This window comes from Podarcis raffonei, chromosome 1 (genome assembly GCF_027172205.1).
Source record: "Podarcis raffonei isolate rPodRaf1 chromosome 1, rPodRaf1.pri, whole genome shotgun sequence".
Classification (NCBI taxonomy): Eukaryota; Metazoa; Chordata; class Lepidosauria; order Squamata; family Lacertidae; genus Podarcis; species Podarcis raffonei.
This window is the reverse complement of record NC_070602.1, coordinates 50,147,329-50,161,436: the sequence shown is the minus strand read 5'-3', so window position 1 is coordinate 50,161,436 and position 14,108 is coordinate 50,147,329. Positions and strand designations below refer to the sequence as shown.

Below are 14,108 nucleotides of genomic sequence, written 5' to 3'. Positions count from 1 at the left end.
TTCTCAGCTTTGTGGCTGGGAAAGTGACAAATACAAAACCAAATCAAAATTCTGAGTATGTTTCTATACTCCCCCCCCCCAATTAAAACTCTGCCAGCATCTGTCCTCAATGCAAAGCATTAAAACCCTTTCCCTTCCACTTCCCCTCCGTTGATGCCTTGCACCCCTTCATCTAGCACTTCAATATGCAATCAGCAAAGCGCATCTCACACCTGCCACTCAGGCCTTACAGTTTCAATCTTCCTCTTCAAGCTCTAGCGCTACTGTGCCTGAAGACAGACTGGCTCCTGCCAACACCTCTGCTCCTTCTTCTCTTTGTTGAAGAGGCACCTCTATAATTGTCCCTCACTGCTAAGTTTGCATCTTCTTCCGCAACACCTTCTGTCTCTGAACTTCCTTCCCTCTTTTCCTCTGAAATAAACACTTTGCTCTGACACTAATCCTTTCTTAAAGGCTATGACTGAACATATATGAAAACAGATGGAGGAGAATACATAAATGCTCCCACATTGCCAGAATGTCAACTCTACATCTCCCAGGAGTTGCCAACCATTTCTGGCCCATGCACATATTTGGATTTTCGAGTGAGTGCTATGGGCTCCCCTCCCCACCTTTGGCCCTTCCTCTCCCCTCTCCCCTCGATCAGGTCTTCCCCACAAGACTGAAAGAGACAAGGTGAGTGCAATGGCAGGTGGGACTGCCAACGTTCCCCCCCACCCCCCCAAAAAGCCTGTTCCCTTTAATTTTTTTAGATCAAGCATGTGAAGTTAAATTCATTCAAGTTAAATTGTGTATAAATTGCAAATTGACTGTATCTCATTTTGCGCATATGCCATATTAACCAAAATAAATATCTGCTGCACAATTTATCCAACCCAATGGGAACAAAGTTCCCATGACCTCAAGTGCACACCAAGCAGACCTCCTCAAACAACTCTTCCAAGACCGATTTAACTTTGAAGAGTTGAACTAGGAAAGAGGCAAAGACTTAAAAGAAACTGAATCATTTGGCAGACCAATAGCAAGAGTAGGTTTCCTGCCAAAGGCATTGCCCTTTCAAGTGGAGTGGGGAGAGCATAGGCATGAGAAGGAGAGTGGAAGATAGATGGGTCTTTCACTAATAAATGTTTCCTCTCTCTCTTATTCCTCTCCAGCATATCCCTTGAAGAGGGAAACAGTGAGTAGAGGAAGGCAGTTTTTTGGTCTTTCCAGGAAAAGCAACCAGGAATAAACTCCTGGAGATAAATTATACGGCACCTTTGTACAATTGCCTCTTTGTCAAGAGTGGGGTCTTTTTTTCCCCTTCTTCTTCCTCCCAGCGCTTTTTGTGGCCAGCTTTGGTTCTGCTCTGTTCACACCACTCCCTCTGCACAGAGGTAAAGGCAGAAAGGATACAGGTCAATGCTCAGTGCAAGGCAGAGTCAGACCCTCTATGAGCCTGACCCGCATTCCCTCTTCCCCCAATTTCTCTTCCATCCAAGAACTGTCCCCAAGTGTGAAAAGGTCCCATTAAAACATTTTCCAGAAGCCTTTACAGGGAATACATTATTTTGATGGATGCTCGGACTGAAGAGAAGAATTTCTAAGCACCAGAAAATAATGGAGCTTGTTCTAATGGCTTTAAGAGATGCCCAGAGGCACCAGGGAGATTTGCTTCTCTGTAAATCAAAACCGCAGAAATCCAGAAAATGGAGTTAAACAATTGAACGCCAGGAAGCAGCGAAATTGGGCTCTATTTAACTGCTGCTCTTGGTTACAGCCAACTTCAGGCTATTTGGAAAAACAGCACACATGCCACATCACCAGCACAAATTTAACAGGGGGAAACAAAGAGACAACAGGGGTCATAAAGAGGAGTGGCAAGAAGGAAACCAGGGAAAGCTAGGTCACCACCTTCTACCAGAGAGCTAGCCCGATTATGACTGAACACTAATGAGACATGCAATATTAAAACAATAACAATGATGCAACGGGGACAGAATAATCCGTAAACTGGGATGGACTGCCAGCCAGTTACAAAAAGAATAGTAAAGTTCTTGCCTATCTTAGTAACAAGGAATAAATTGATGTGCTGGTGATTAGTAGATGTGTTCTGAAGACTACTTCTGTGCTGATCACTTTGGTTTGGTTTTTAAAAAGAACTCACTGTTTGCTATTCAATAAGCACTGGATTTCCCCAAAGTAAATCACAATAGTGTATCATCCACCCAGCTTTCACAGGATCATTATTCTGATCAACAAACAGGGTGCACCTTGAGCACATTTAACCTACACTATTTCAACTACAAGTGGGCAAGGCGGGTGTGGTCTATGATCTTGTGAGAGCATCCCTACCAGTCCCAGGGTCTGTGTGTCAAATGAGCCTGAGAAGCAAGGTCAACAGCTTAAAAGCTCTTGTCGTGGTAACCACGAGCAGACTCAGCACGAAAATGGCTTTTTAGTTCTTGGCGTTGCTTCCAGGGCAAGGCACCCCAGCTCTAGGACGGATAGGGATGCTCTTTCTCTTCCCCTCACCAACTGCCTTCTAGAAGGCAGCCTAGCTTGGCTAGCCTCAGGGTGGTTCCAACGGTAACACGATTTTGGCTATACACAATTGCCGCAAATACGTGTTACCTTTGAAACCAATCCCTTGCATAAGATGTGGGCCAACTGTATAACCAGTACCAGTGATACTTATGTGAGATTTAGGAGCTTCACGGAGACGACGATGACACAACGGATATCAGAAACCGCTTGACTGGACTCTTTTGTCAGCAGATGTAACTAGGGAAGAAAAGCAAGTGATAAATTTATCTATTAGCCATGGGTAATCTTATGTGAGGTAACAGTATGATGGAGTATTTTAAAACCTTTGTATGTTTTGTAAGGAAGGGACATGAAGTGGCAGTGCAAACACATATTCAAGCTGGGCAGACATTTTAATCAATTGAATGTACACATTTATGATCCAAGCCTGGCTATAAAAGAAAGCAGATTTCATACATGCAACTTAAAGCATTTTTTGAGCCACCCTCATGCTTTGGATATACATATATGAAATACAAAAATGAAGTTCAACATGTATTATAAAAAGTTTTTTTTATTGAAAGATTTTCATTTATAAAGGAATAATGCAAAAAAAGAAAAATATAAAGAAAAAAGAAATGTGGAAAGAAATACCAATATATAACAAACAAACAAAATTTACACTGCCTTCTCTCTTTCAAAAAGCATGCATGTGCATCAGCCTTGATGCATATGGTATTATTTTAGAAAGTTGTTAAAGGATCTATGAAATTGAAAAGGTTTCCCTGTATCAGGCTGGTTTCAATAGGGAGGAGGAATGGTGGCCGAGGAGGCAGAAAAGTAAGGCGGAGAGGAGATACACACCATCACCAACTGCATTGAGATAGGATCACATCCAATTATAAGGTAACACAGGCAGGTTGAAAGAGAACCTTCTTCCACAATGACTGGAGAGTTTGTGGTGATATTTAAAGCAGTAAAACCGTAACTTATGCATGGGGACTGTGAGGAGGGAGGTCATTAAAGCATCTGAAAATAGATGTGTGATTTTAGCCTAGAAAGAAATTGCATAATGCCAACCTTTCCACAAAACAGCAAAAGCCAACGTTGTTCATTACAATTCTAAGGTCACGAATATTGATGCAACTTACTTAGCAATGGGGCAATGATAAAGCTTTCCACTGGAATACATTTGTTCCCACACTGGCAATTCTAGTCATCAAAAACACTTGCATGGTTGAGGCTACAATCCTATACCCGCTCACCTGGGACCAAACTTCGTTGGAACTCAGTGGGGCTTATTTCTGAGTATAGGATGGCACTGTAAATGAAGCTACTCAGTTTCGAACTACAGAATCTACTACGCTCCATCAATTCACAGAGTTAACTATGTATAAGCCCCCTGATTTCAAGGCACTTAAACTGGGCATTAGACTATGCTGGATCATAGCTTTCACATGCTGTAGAACCCTTTTTAAAGAGTTATGTTGTTGGAGGATAGGAGCAATCACAAACACTTGATTTACAGCAACCTTAGGACCCCCATGTGGGACACAGGTGGCGCTGTGGGTTAAACCACTGTGCTGCTTGGGCTTGCCGATTGAAAGGTCGGTGGTTCGAATCCCCGTGATGGGGTGAGCTCCCGTTGTTCGGTCCCAGCTCCTGCCAACCTAGCAATTCGAAAGCATGCAGTGCAAGTAGATAAATAGGTACCATTCTGGCGGGAAGGTAAACGGTGTTTCTGTGCACTGCTCTGGTTTCACCAGAAGCGGCTTAGTCATGCTGGCCACATGACCTGGAAAAACTGTCTGTGGAAGCGAACAAACACTGGCTCCCTTGGCCTGTAAAGCGAGATGAGTGCCGCAACCCCAGAGTCGTTTGCGACTGGACTTAATTGTTTAGGGGTCCCTTTACCTTTACCTAGGAACCCCATGTATGAAATAGATCATCTCACTACTCCAAAGGAAATGCTGGAAGAACAGCTAAGTATGGTGTCATCCACATTCAAGCAAGCAATCAAAAAGGGCACTACTTTGCTCTTACCAACTCTATACAAAACAAACAAGACCAATAATTCCTGGGATTACAATCTAGCAATGGTAGTGGAAGGGAATACACTTTACTTTCGCTTTCTATATTAGCAAACTCTGTTCTTGTCGAGATGGAGAAGGATTAAACCAGGGGTTAGCAACCTTTTTCAGCTGCGGGTGGTCCACTGTCTCTTAGACCCTATGGGGGCCGGACTATATTGGGGGGGGGGAATGAACAAATTCCTACGCCACACAAACAACCCAGAGATGCATTTTAAATAAAAGCACACATTCTACTCATGTGAAAACACACTGATTCCCAGACCGTCTGCAGGCTGGATTTAGAAGGTGATTAGGCCAGATCCGGCCCCCAGGCCTTAGGTTGCCTACCCTTGGATTAAACTGATATCCTTAACACTCAGCACAGGGAACAAAATCCCATAGAAGACCTACGCCTAACAAAACAGCCATGTCAGTGAACCAAAGATACTGCAAACTCAATGGTAAAAGCCGAACCGTTAGACACATTAACTTCATGGACAACAGCTGCAATTAGTGTTCTTTGTCATGATTTGTGTGAAATGCAGACAGCCACTAAATACAGTATGCCAATTAATGCAGTGTGAGCATGCTGAATGCCAAGAGAAGCCCAGCTCAAAGGCTCCTCCATCAGGTGAAGCCAGCAGCATACGGTACTTTTTAAAGGGCATGCACTTTCAAAAAGGAAATGGTTTATCATATTCCTAAAAAGATTTCCTTAAGTAATATTAAAGGAACAGCCACAGAAACAACAATAGAAAGGGGATTTAGCAAAGATCTTTGTTTATCTAATCTGTGTTTGGCAGGCACATTCATTAACAGGTTCATGGTTTCCTCTGTAAAATTAGGCTGTATCCAGAATATTATTTATCTGGAGAGATAGTAGTAGCAAGGCAATCTGCATCTGTTCCAGCACTGTTGGTGTTGTTATATTATTATTGTTTTATATCCCGCCCATCTAGTTGGGTTTCCCCAGCCAGTCTGGGGGAACATAATACAAGAGAATACAAGAGAAGTGGCAGAATGAGGGCGGGAGTTCCTAACTGCAGCTATGTCCCCATGTCACATACAGCTCAATAGTGGTGAAATTATCTACACCAATTGTATTTCACTCATAAAAGAAATACCACTCTAGCATGAGCATGTGTAGATGCGCATTCAGCTTTTCACAAACTAGAAAGATAATAAATATTTAACAGAGTATACTTTTTTAACTGTTCAGAAATGCTTGGGCACAGGGTAATGAAATGTGTTACAGTGGAACCTCGGTTTTTGAGCGTCTTGGAAGCTGAACATTTCGGAACCCAAATGCCAAAAACCAGGAAGTGAATGCTTCCGTTTTTGTCGAACGGCTTCCACTGCGTGTTTTTCCATTTTCTCAATGGAAATTGCAGACAGCCACTTTGCGCCTCGGTTCTCTGAAGTAGAATCCGTTCTTCCAGTACGGATTACGTTCTACAAGAGAGGTTCCACTGTAATTAAAAAATGGGCACCAAATACTCAGCAGGCACTGTGGCAGTCTCAATAAAAGGTATGCAGAGATACAGCAACGGTGCCAGCCATTCTTCTATGAACTGCTTTTATTTTCCCAGTCCTTGTTTTCGCTTGAAGCACTACAAAATTTGCGCATGCAGGGGGGGGGGGCGATGACACCAAAACATTGCAATGTAACCACTTCAATTATTTTGACAATCAAACAGTATGTAAATTTTATGAAATAAATAAATGAAATCACAGCGGCAGTCAAAGAGTTAAATCTTCAAAACCATGACTTTTGCATGGCCAAGTTTTCCTGCTTGCATAAAAGGTTTGCACAGCAAGAAGAATAAGAGCTTTTTAAAAATTGCATGGAAACACAAACATGAGATCTCACGGAGGGATTTTTACAAAGCTTCATATTGTATCTGTCTTACACTTGTTCCACTGTATAATCTGCATTATTGTCTTTTATTTTACATAGGATATAGTGTGTGTGTGTGTGTGTGTGAGAGAGAGAGAGAGAGAGAGAGAGAGAGAGAGAGAGAGAGAGAGAGAATGCTGTAAGAGCACCATAATTAGTATGTTTCAGTCCCACATCAATTAAGGGAACCTTTTTTTCATACTTCAATGCCCATAAAGAGAAAACAGTAAGGGCATTCTATGTATTCCATGGAAATAAGAAAAAAAGACAGAGCAACACTACAATAGCTTTAAATGAGTAAAAACAAAAATTCTGATAACCTGAAACGTTTTATATAAGCACATAGAGACAATTAATCTTTCTGTATTTGTATTCCTTTCTCATGGTTGTCACCCCTTAAAAGGAATAGAAGGAAAGCAAATTGTGAGAAACTCCTCATAATTTATTTGATCTCCTACCAAGATTCAGCTGGTGGGGCTTTTCAGTAATCCAATCTCCCAAGCTTATTATAAGGCTGTCTTGCCATTAATACTATGTGTGTACACCCTTTTAATATATATCACACACACACATGCAGTTTTTGTAAATGGTGGCCTGTTTCTTCCATGTTTTCCTCCCCCAATCCTTTTTATTTGCTTCCTAGAATAGCATTTTTCTAAACAAACAAAACCTGTCAGTAAAGAAACAGTAACAATAATAATAATAAATATCCCAGACAATCTGCATTCTAACATAAAAAGAAGTGTAACTATTTACATTTCTGCCTCATTTTCACAGACACAAACTGTGTTACTTGCCACCTCCTTTTGAGGATGAGGAGAAGCTATTGAACGCATAACTGGAAAAATAGGTATTACTTTTATTAAGGAGTGTAACTTGTTTGAGACTGAAAATATTTGTAAATATCTATTATTACCCTGCAGCAAACTAGCAAAACCTTTCATTTAAAAATGATGGGAATGTTACACCCACTATTTTTTTTTACCCCACCTTTTGAGTCTACTACAAATCACATGCTTTGTCTGTGTAATAACCTTTAAAAACTTAAACTAGATGGTACAGGAATAATTTAATTTATCCGGATTAGGAAAACTGTCTTAAAAAAGGAGCTACAACTGTGAACTCAAACTGACCTAATAGTAGCCGTTCAGAGTCTACCAAGTGGTTTAAAGATTAGAAAAGTTTGCCTCTGTGAAGTACTCCATTATACAATACTCACAGAATCATAGAATCAGAAGTGACCCCTAGGGTCATCTAGTCCAACCCCCTGCATTGCAGGAATCAAAGCAAAGCATCCGTGGCACATGACCACTCGACTTCTGCTTAAAAACTTCCAAACTACATTCTTCAGTTCCCAGACAGAGATCATTTTCCATTACTTCAGTCCCTACAAGGTAAGGTGTAAATTCTAAGTACAATTCAAAGTACTCATCTCCAATCAGCCCAGGAGAAATTTGCTTGCCTATAATAGATTTCTAAAGTAAAGCAGGAAAAAAATTCTGTGATTCTGTGAGCAAAGAAAGTCAAATGGGAATCCAGAGGTCCAAAGAGCTAGGAGTCCTTTCAGAGGAAAAAGCAGGAATCTAGGTGTCACTAGGCTCCTTGTTCTACATTGTTTCTTGCTTAAAGGGGTAAATCAAAAGGGTTCAATCAACAGAACCCTTCAATTAATTTGGTTTGCTGCATATATCATCATCATCACTTATTGCCAACCCTTTGCCAACAGATCCCAGGGTGGGTTACAGCAATTTAAAATTCAATATTAAAAGTTTTTTTAAAAAGTATAGTCACAGGAATAGGATGGGTCCTATAAATAAGTATCTCAGGTATCAAAGGCAGGGGTAATTCATACCAGCCAGACATGTACACTGGTAAATTTATTATCTGGCATTCTGAACTTCAGGACCGACATAACAACTTTTATCTTATCAGCCTTCTTTTTGATAGCTGCCATAGTACTTGCTGAAGCAAAGAGCTACCGTCAAATTAACCTGCGGGTCTCTTCCTTCTTCTATCATCTGCAATAGTCTCAGGAGAGCCCCCAAAGTTTGCAACCACTTTTTAGCACAGGTAGGCCAAAACTGCTCCTATGGGTCACTAGGGAAAGGGTGTATAGGCTGCTGAAGGTCCCAGATAGGAGCTGCTTAAACAAATTTTAGGTAACAGGGCTTAGAAGAACATCCGCTGAAGACTTCAGAGAACCTTGCCAAATGAGTCTCAGTCTCCATATATGGAAAAGTTGTACCACTCACTCACACATACATACATACATAGCACTGTGTCCTCAATTTCCAAAAGGAATGCTCCTGGTTCAGGGTTCTAGTCAACTAGTCAGGCCCTCCCCCATTCATACACAGATTTTCTTTTCCAACTAACACACATCATTCTGTGGCTACACAGCATGTTCAGCCCTTAGATGCCGCCTTAGGTTTGAGGGTTTTTTTAATGATTTTTTTGTACACCTGAAAACTTCAGTATTCCCTGTGGCACACCAATACCTTCCTCTTTGTTTCCAGCAGCCTTGTTTTGGTTGCAACCCTGTTAACACTCACCATCCGAGTAAACTATTACGGGAGGTAATAATACTGTATATAATACAGACAAGTATATAGAGATTCAAACATTAGGAGCACCAGTTCCCAATATTCTTTCATACTCTGGTGTGACCAAGAAACTGAAACCATGGTGAGTGCACAGATGGAAGCAGGCAGGGTTCTCCGTTGTTGAAATCACATGGGGCAGGAAATAGATTTAGCACCCTTTCCAGAAGGTGTCTGTTTCTGAATGCACTTAACAGTCGTACCTTGGATGTCGAACGGCTTAGTTGCCAAACGTTTCGGCTCCCAAATGATCGAAAACAGGAAGCTCCTGCAGCCAATTGGAAGCCGTGCTTTGGTTTTTGAATGGTTCCGGGAGTCAAACGGACTCCCGGAATGCATTCTGTTCGGCAACCAAGGCATGACTGTACTTTCTTCCACACAAATGAATGGCTGTCATGAATTCCTACGAGAAAAGGTAAAGGATGCACCTGGGCTGGGCTGGGATGAACTGAAGTTAAGATGGGTCTTCCATGCCAGAACCTGGATGGACCTGGTCTTCACTGACCTTTCCACTCAGGAGTCCCTAAAACTCTCCTCCACAAACAATCTATCATAATAATTGGGAGTTTGCTAGTATATTCATGATACTGAGTGACCGCATGTCACGGAGAAAAGGTACCAGGACAGAGGATGAAACTTCCACAAGTGCTTAAGTTCAAGCATCTATCTTAAAAATTTGATTGGAGTGCCAACTTCCCTCTACTATTAACTATTAAATTAAGGTCAAGGGGCATTCAAAATTATTGACAAGATGCAGCAATAAGTGTGAAATACTCTGTTTGAATCATTGCTATACAGTGGTACCTGGGGTTAAGTACTTAATTCGTTCCGGAGGTCCGTTCTTAACCTGAAACTATTATTAACCTGAAGCACCACTTTAGCTAATGGGACCTCCTGCTGCCGCCACGCCGCCGAAGCACAATTTCTGTTCTCATCCTGAAGCAAAGTTCTTAACCCAAGGTACTATTTCTGGATTAGCGGAGTCTGTAACCTGAAGCGTATGTAACCCGAGGTACCACTGTATTTTAACTATGGGGCATGGCGTGGAAGTCATGAAGGCATGCAATATTAACAAACTTATTGATTATGAACAAACGGCACCACACAAAGGCCAACCAACAGGTCTCACACAGCCACAGTAGCCTCACTTCTGAAGAACCTAAATCTTCCCATAGATACTGGCATGGCGCAGCACAACAGGGACACCACATAGAAGCTGTGAATAGGAATAGGGAGAGCAGATAACCTGTGTACACACCCCCAGATGCCGTACAAATAAAGGTGCAGCCTGACAGCACGGTACAGTATCACAACATTAAACAGGAAAGAGTTTCTTATCTGAAATTATTTGCTTGTGCCCTTCATTCTATTAACCTTTTAAGCATATGAAGTTGTCTTCACAATCACACTGGAGCTACTGTTCACAAAAACAAAGAGGCACCAGCTCTTGCAAGTATCCTAAATTTAAGCATAAATTATTTTTCCCAATTAATTTTTATTATTTTATTTCATCTAGCATACTTCAGCGCTGCAAGGAAGCAGGAACAAATGGAGGTAAAACTAAAATCAGTGAGTAGAAAAACTGAAGTAGAATGCATATATGTGGAAGAAAATGTGCTAAACTGTTTATTCAGGCATAAACGCCAGCACTTTTCCCCAGAGGGACACTCAGGAGAATAATGCTGGAATGAAGCCTCAGTTATGGATGTTGCTATTCCTGAGTCAACCTGGCATAAAAGTGCCTTCTGCAGACATCAACACACTGCCACTTAACAAGCAAGCATGACAAATGACCTACACTTTACAGCAAACCATCCCCCCAACAGTCATTAACTGCCAGGACACATTAAATAGAAGCACCTGGGTAGGAGCCAAAATAAAATCCCACCCAGTCCTCTATCTAGGCAGTGGTCTAGCCTTTAAATTGTTCTTTTACGCTCTCACAGAACTTGCCAGAGAAATTTAAACTCCTCCGGTTAGCAATAAAAATAAATTAAGGTTCCGCCTGTTCTATCCGGCATTTTCAAACTATCGCTCCTGCCACTGCAAGGGGGGGGTGTATGTGAGCGCAAGCAGCATTCTGATCAGAAAGGAACTGTTTAAGCTAAACACAACCTCATTGTGCCCCAAGGCCAATGCTTGTGAGAATGATGGGAGCCAATACTTCTAAGGCAGAGACTTCCTGCAACTCCCAATCAGCATCTGGAGAGACAGGTGGATGAAATTACACAGGCAGCAGCCAAAAGAAGAGGAAGATGCATTTATGCTTCCGACTTCCTGCTACAGAAAATGTCAACTTGTCCACAAACATCTGGGAAACTTCGCTCCCCCCCCAAACAACAACTTCAACTTATTAATAAACAGCAGAGCATATGCCCCCCCCACTCCAAGAACATAGTTACTATTACTCTGCCACTGTTTATTGAGCACCAATAATGTGCTCAGCACACATCTGTGAACCACTAATCACAACACATTTTCTACATCAGTTTCAAATACAGCACTGCAAAACACTTAAGATGCACAGTCTTCCTTCTAAGCAACAGGCAGGGAGAAAGCTGCTATTTTCTTCTTCACATGCTTTCCTGCTCCCAACATAGCATTTATTATGGGTGCTCACTTTGAGCATTTATTATTATTATTATTATTGTTGTTGTTGTTGTTGTTGTTGTTGTTGTTGTTATTACTATTACTACTTCTACTACTACTATAAAAGCACTCCCAAGACCACAAAAAATATGAGGGGAAAGAAAGTAAACTGAGCCCAAGATTCCACCCTAGCAGGTCTGTACCTTTAAGGGGCTTGTCTGGTAGGAAGAGCAGCTGCATTCCTGCTGAGGAAGGGCTGCTGTCCCAACACGCAAGAGAAGGCTAGAAATAACCTGCACACATACAACCTTCCAGCACTGAATTTAACAATGCCACAGTCTCTCACTCACCCGCAGCAGGGAAAGACAGAAAGAGGGAGAGAGAAGCGGGGGGGGGGTGAACAGAAAGGGATAAATTTAGTAGATCAACTTCAGAGGGGTGGAGGTGGGCGTATGTGCATCAAAAGCGGCGGCTGCCCTTTGGAGGAGTGGGGGGAGAGCAAGCATGTTTCAAGGCAAGAGTACATGAAGGAAGTGGAGATCCCTTTGCTGTGGCTTTGCAGGGATCCGGTTGGGTTGCAAGAAGAAACCTTTGAAGGGCTGGGACAGGAAAGCCGATCAGCGGCCCGAACAGATGCATGCTCTACACATTATGAGCTGCGAAGGCTGAGGAGGACGGGAATCGCCGGAGAACGAGGCGTGCGTGTGACGGATGGGACAAAGACAATGCCAAGTAGGGAAGAAGAAAGCAGGTAGTTAGCACGGCGGGATGCCCCGCGCGCCGGCGCCAGAAACACTCGAGCACCTCTTGCAAATGAGCAAAGCCGCCGCCGCCGCTCCACCCAGCTGCTCCTGCGCGTGGAGGGAGCGGGCTTAATTTGAGCCAGAGTTCAGCCAGGCTTTGCCCCAGAGCACCTCCCCACCACCAGCGGCTCGGGCAGTGTGTGCCGGATTTGGCCGGGGGGGGGCAAATCATTACGCGAAGTTGTTGTACCATGTGCAGAGTGCTCTTTCTGCCCTTGCCAAGTGAACACAGGCAACTCTCTCCGACACACCAACTCTCCGAAACTTGGATGCCATCACTTCTAGTTTTAGAAACAAAGGGGTGGGGGAAGGGAGGAGGAGAGAGAAGACTGCGAGGAGGTTTCTCTGGTCCACAGCCACGAGGGCAAGGACCCCGGGGAGCAAAGAAAGGGGGGGTTCCCTGCAACGCTAACCTAAGCGCGTTGGGTGCTATTTAAAAGTCCTGCTTTGTTCAGCGGGATTTGTTCCCAGGTACGTGCCCAGAGAGGGCTGCAGGTCTAGGAAAAGGGGAGCAGCTCTGTATAGGCTCAAGGCAAGAACACAGGCGCACCCGCAATGAGGGCCAGAAAAACGCCACTGGCCGAGTCCGGGGATTCCCGGCGAGAGCTCAAGTCGGGGCTCGGTCCGAAACGTGAAGCGAGACGAGCGCGCCTGAGCATGGGCCGAGCGCCTTTCGGGAAGCCCGGAGCAACTTCGACAGCGGGACGCCGCACGGCAGAAAGGCAAAGGAGAGAAAGGAGCCTTTCCCCGACGCAAGTGCCCTGCGCTGCGGCCGCTGAGAGCAGCGCGGGAAACCGGGGGGGGGGGGTGTCCCTTCGGAAGCGCTTACCTCGCACGTAGAAAAGGGCTCCCAGCAGCAGCAGCAGCAACAGCGGCTGAAGAGGAGGCGGGCGGACGCCCCCGAGCCGCCTCATGGTGGCGACCCCTGCTGCAGCTCCCGCAGCCCCTGCACGACGCAGCCTCTCCCCTGCTTGGCGAGCGGCGAACAGAAAGTTGAGTTCTCCCGAGTCGTCTCGCTGCACTGCGCCCGCGGCTCTCTGTCCCTCCCTCTCCCTCTTTCTCTCTCTCTCTCCGCGGTGCCGGCCGGGCGACCTTCCTCCTCCTCAGAGCAGCCGCCACCACCAGGCGCCAGGACTGGCCGGGGTGGCTCGCGGTGAGTCTGGCTCTGGTTGGAGCGGCGGCAGCGGCTGCTGCTGCTTCACTCGACCCCGCGCCGACGTCTCTCTCCACCCCGCAGGAGCGCGACGGCGAGATTGGGGCTCCCTCCGCCTGCCTGCTCCGCCTGCCCGCCCCCGGCCCTGCCCTCGGAGGAGGAGTCCCGACGGGGCAACCTCCGCCTTTGCTTCTCGCCGACAGGAGCGGCGGCGGCTACACGGCCGGGCACGTTTCCCCAAGTTGCGAGAGGGAGAAGACGAAGGCAGCTTGACGTCGCCTTCCCGCCTCAGCAAGAGCCCACAGAAGAGCAGTCGAAGCTGCCGTGTACTGACTCAGGTAGTCTAACTCAGAGGACTCCCTGCTACGCTAACAGTCTTCAACCTTTTCCTACGTGGGACCCACTTTTCTTCTAAACTGGTTTGGTCTTTTTGGAGAGGGACCTGGGACCCTCTGCATGCAAAGGAGAGGTGCTCTACCACCGGGTTGG

General features: G+C 44.7%; 1 protein-coding gene across 4 annotated transcripts in view; it reads right to left on the bottom strand.

The window, feature by feature from the left end:
* Positions 1-13,760, bottom strand: part of LRP4 (LDL receptor related protein 4) — a 93,607-nt gene extending 79,847 nt beyond the window's left edge. For 2 of the 4 annotated variants that reach the window (XM_053386829.1, XM_053386839.1), the window contains exon 1: positions 13,296-13,760. In XM_053386829.1, the coding sequence (XP_053242804.1) occupies positions 13,296-13,380 (85 nt within the window). In that variant the 5' untranslated portion in view covers positions 13,381-13,760. The remainder of the gene's footprint in view (positions 1-13,295) is intronic. The other 2 variants (XM_053386819.1, XM_053386809.1) reach the window with 2 other exon arrangements.
* Between the last annotated feature and the right edge of the window lie 348 nt (positions 13,761-14,108).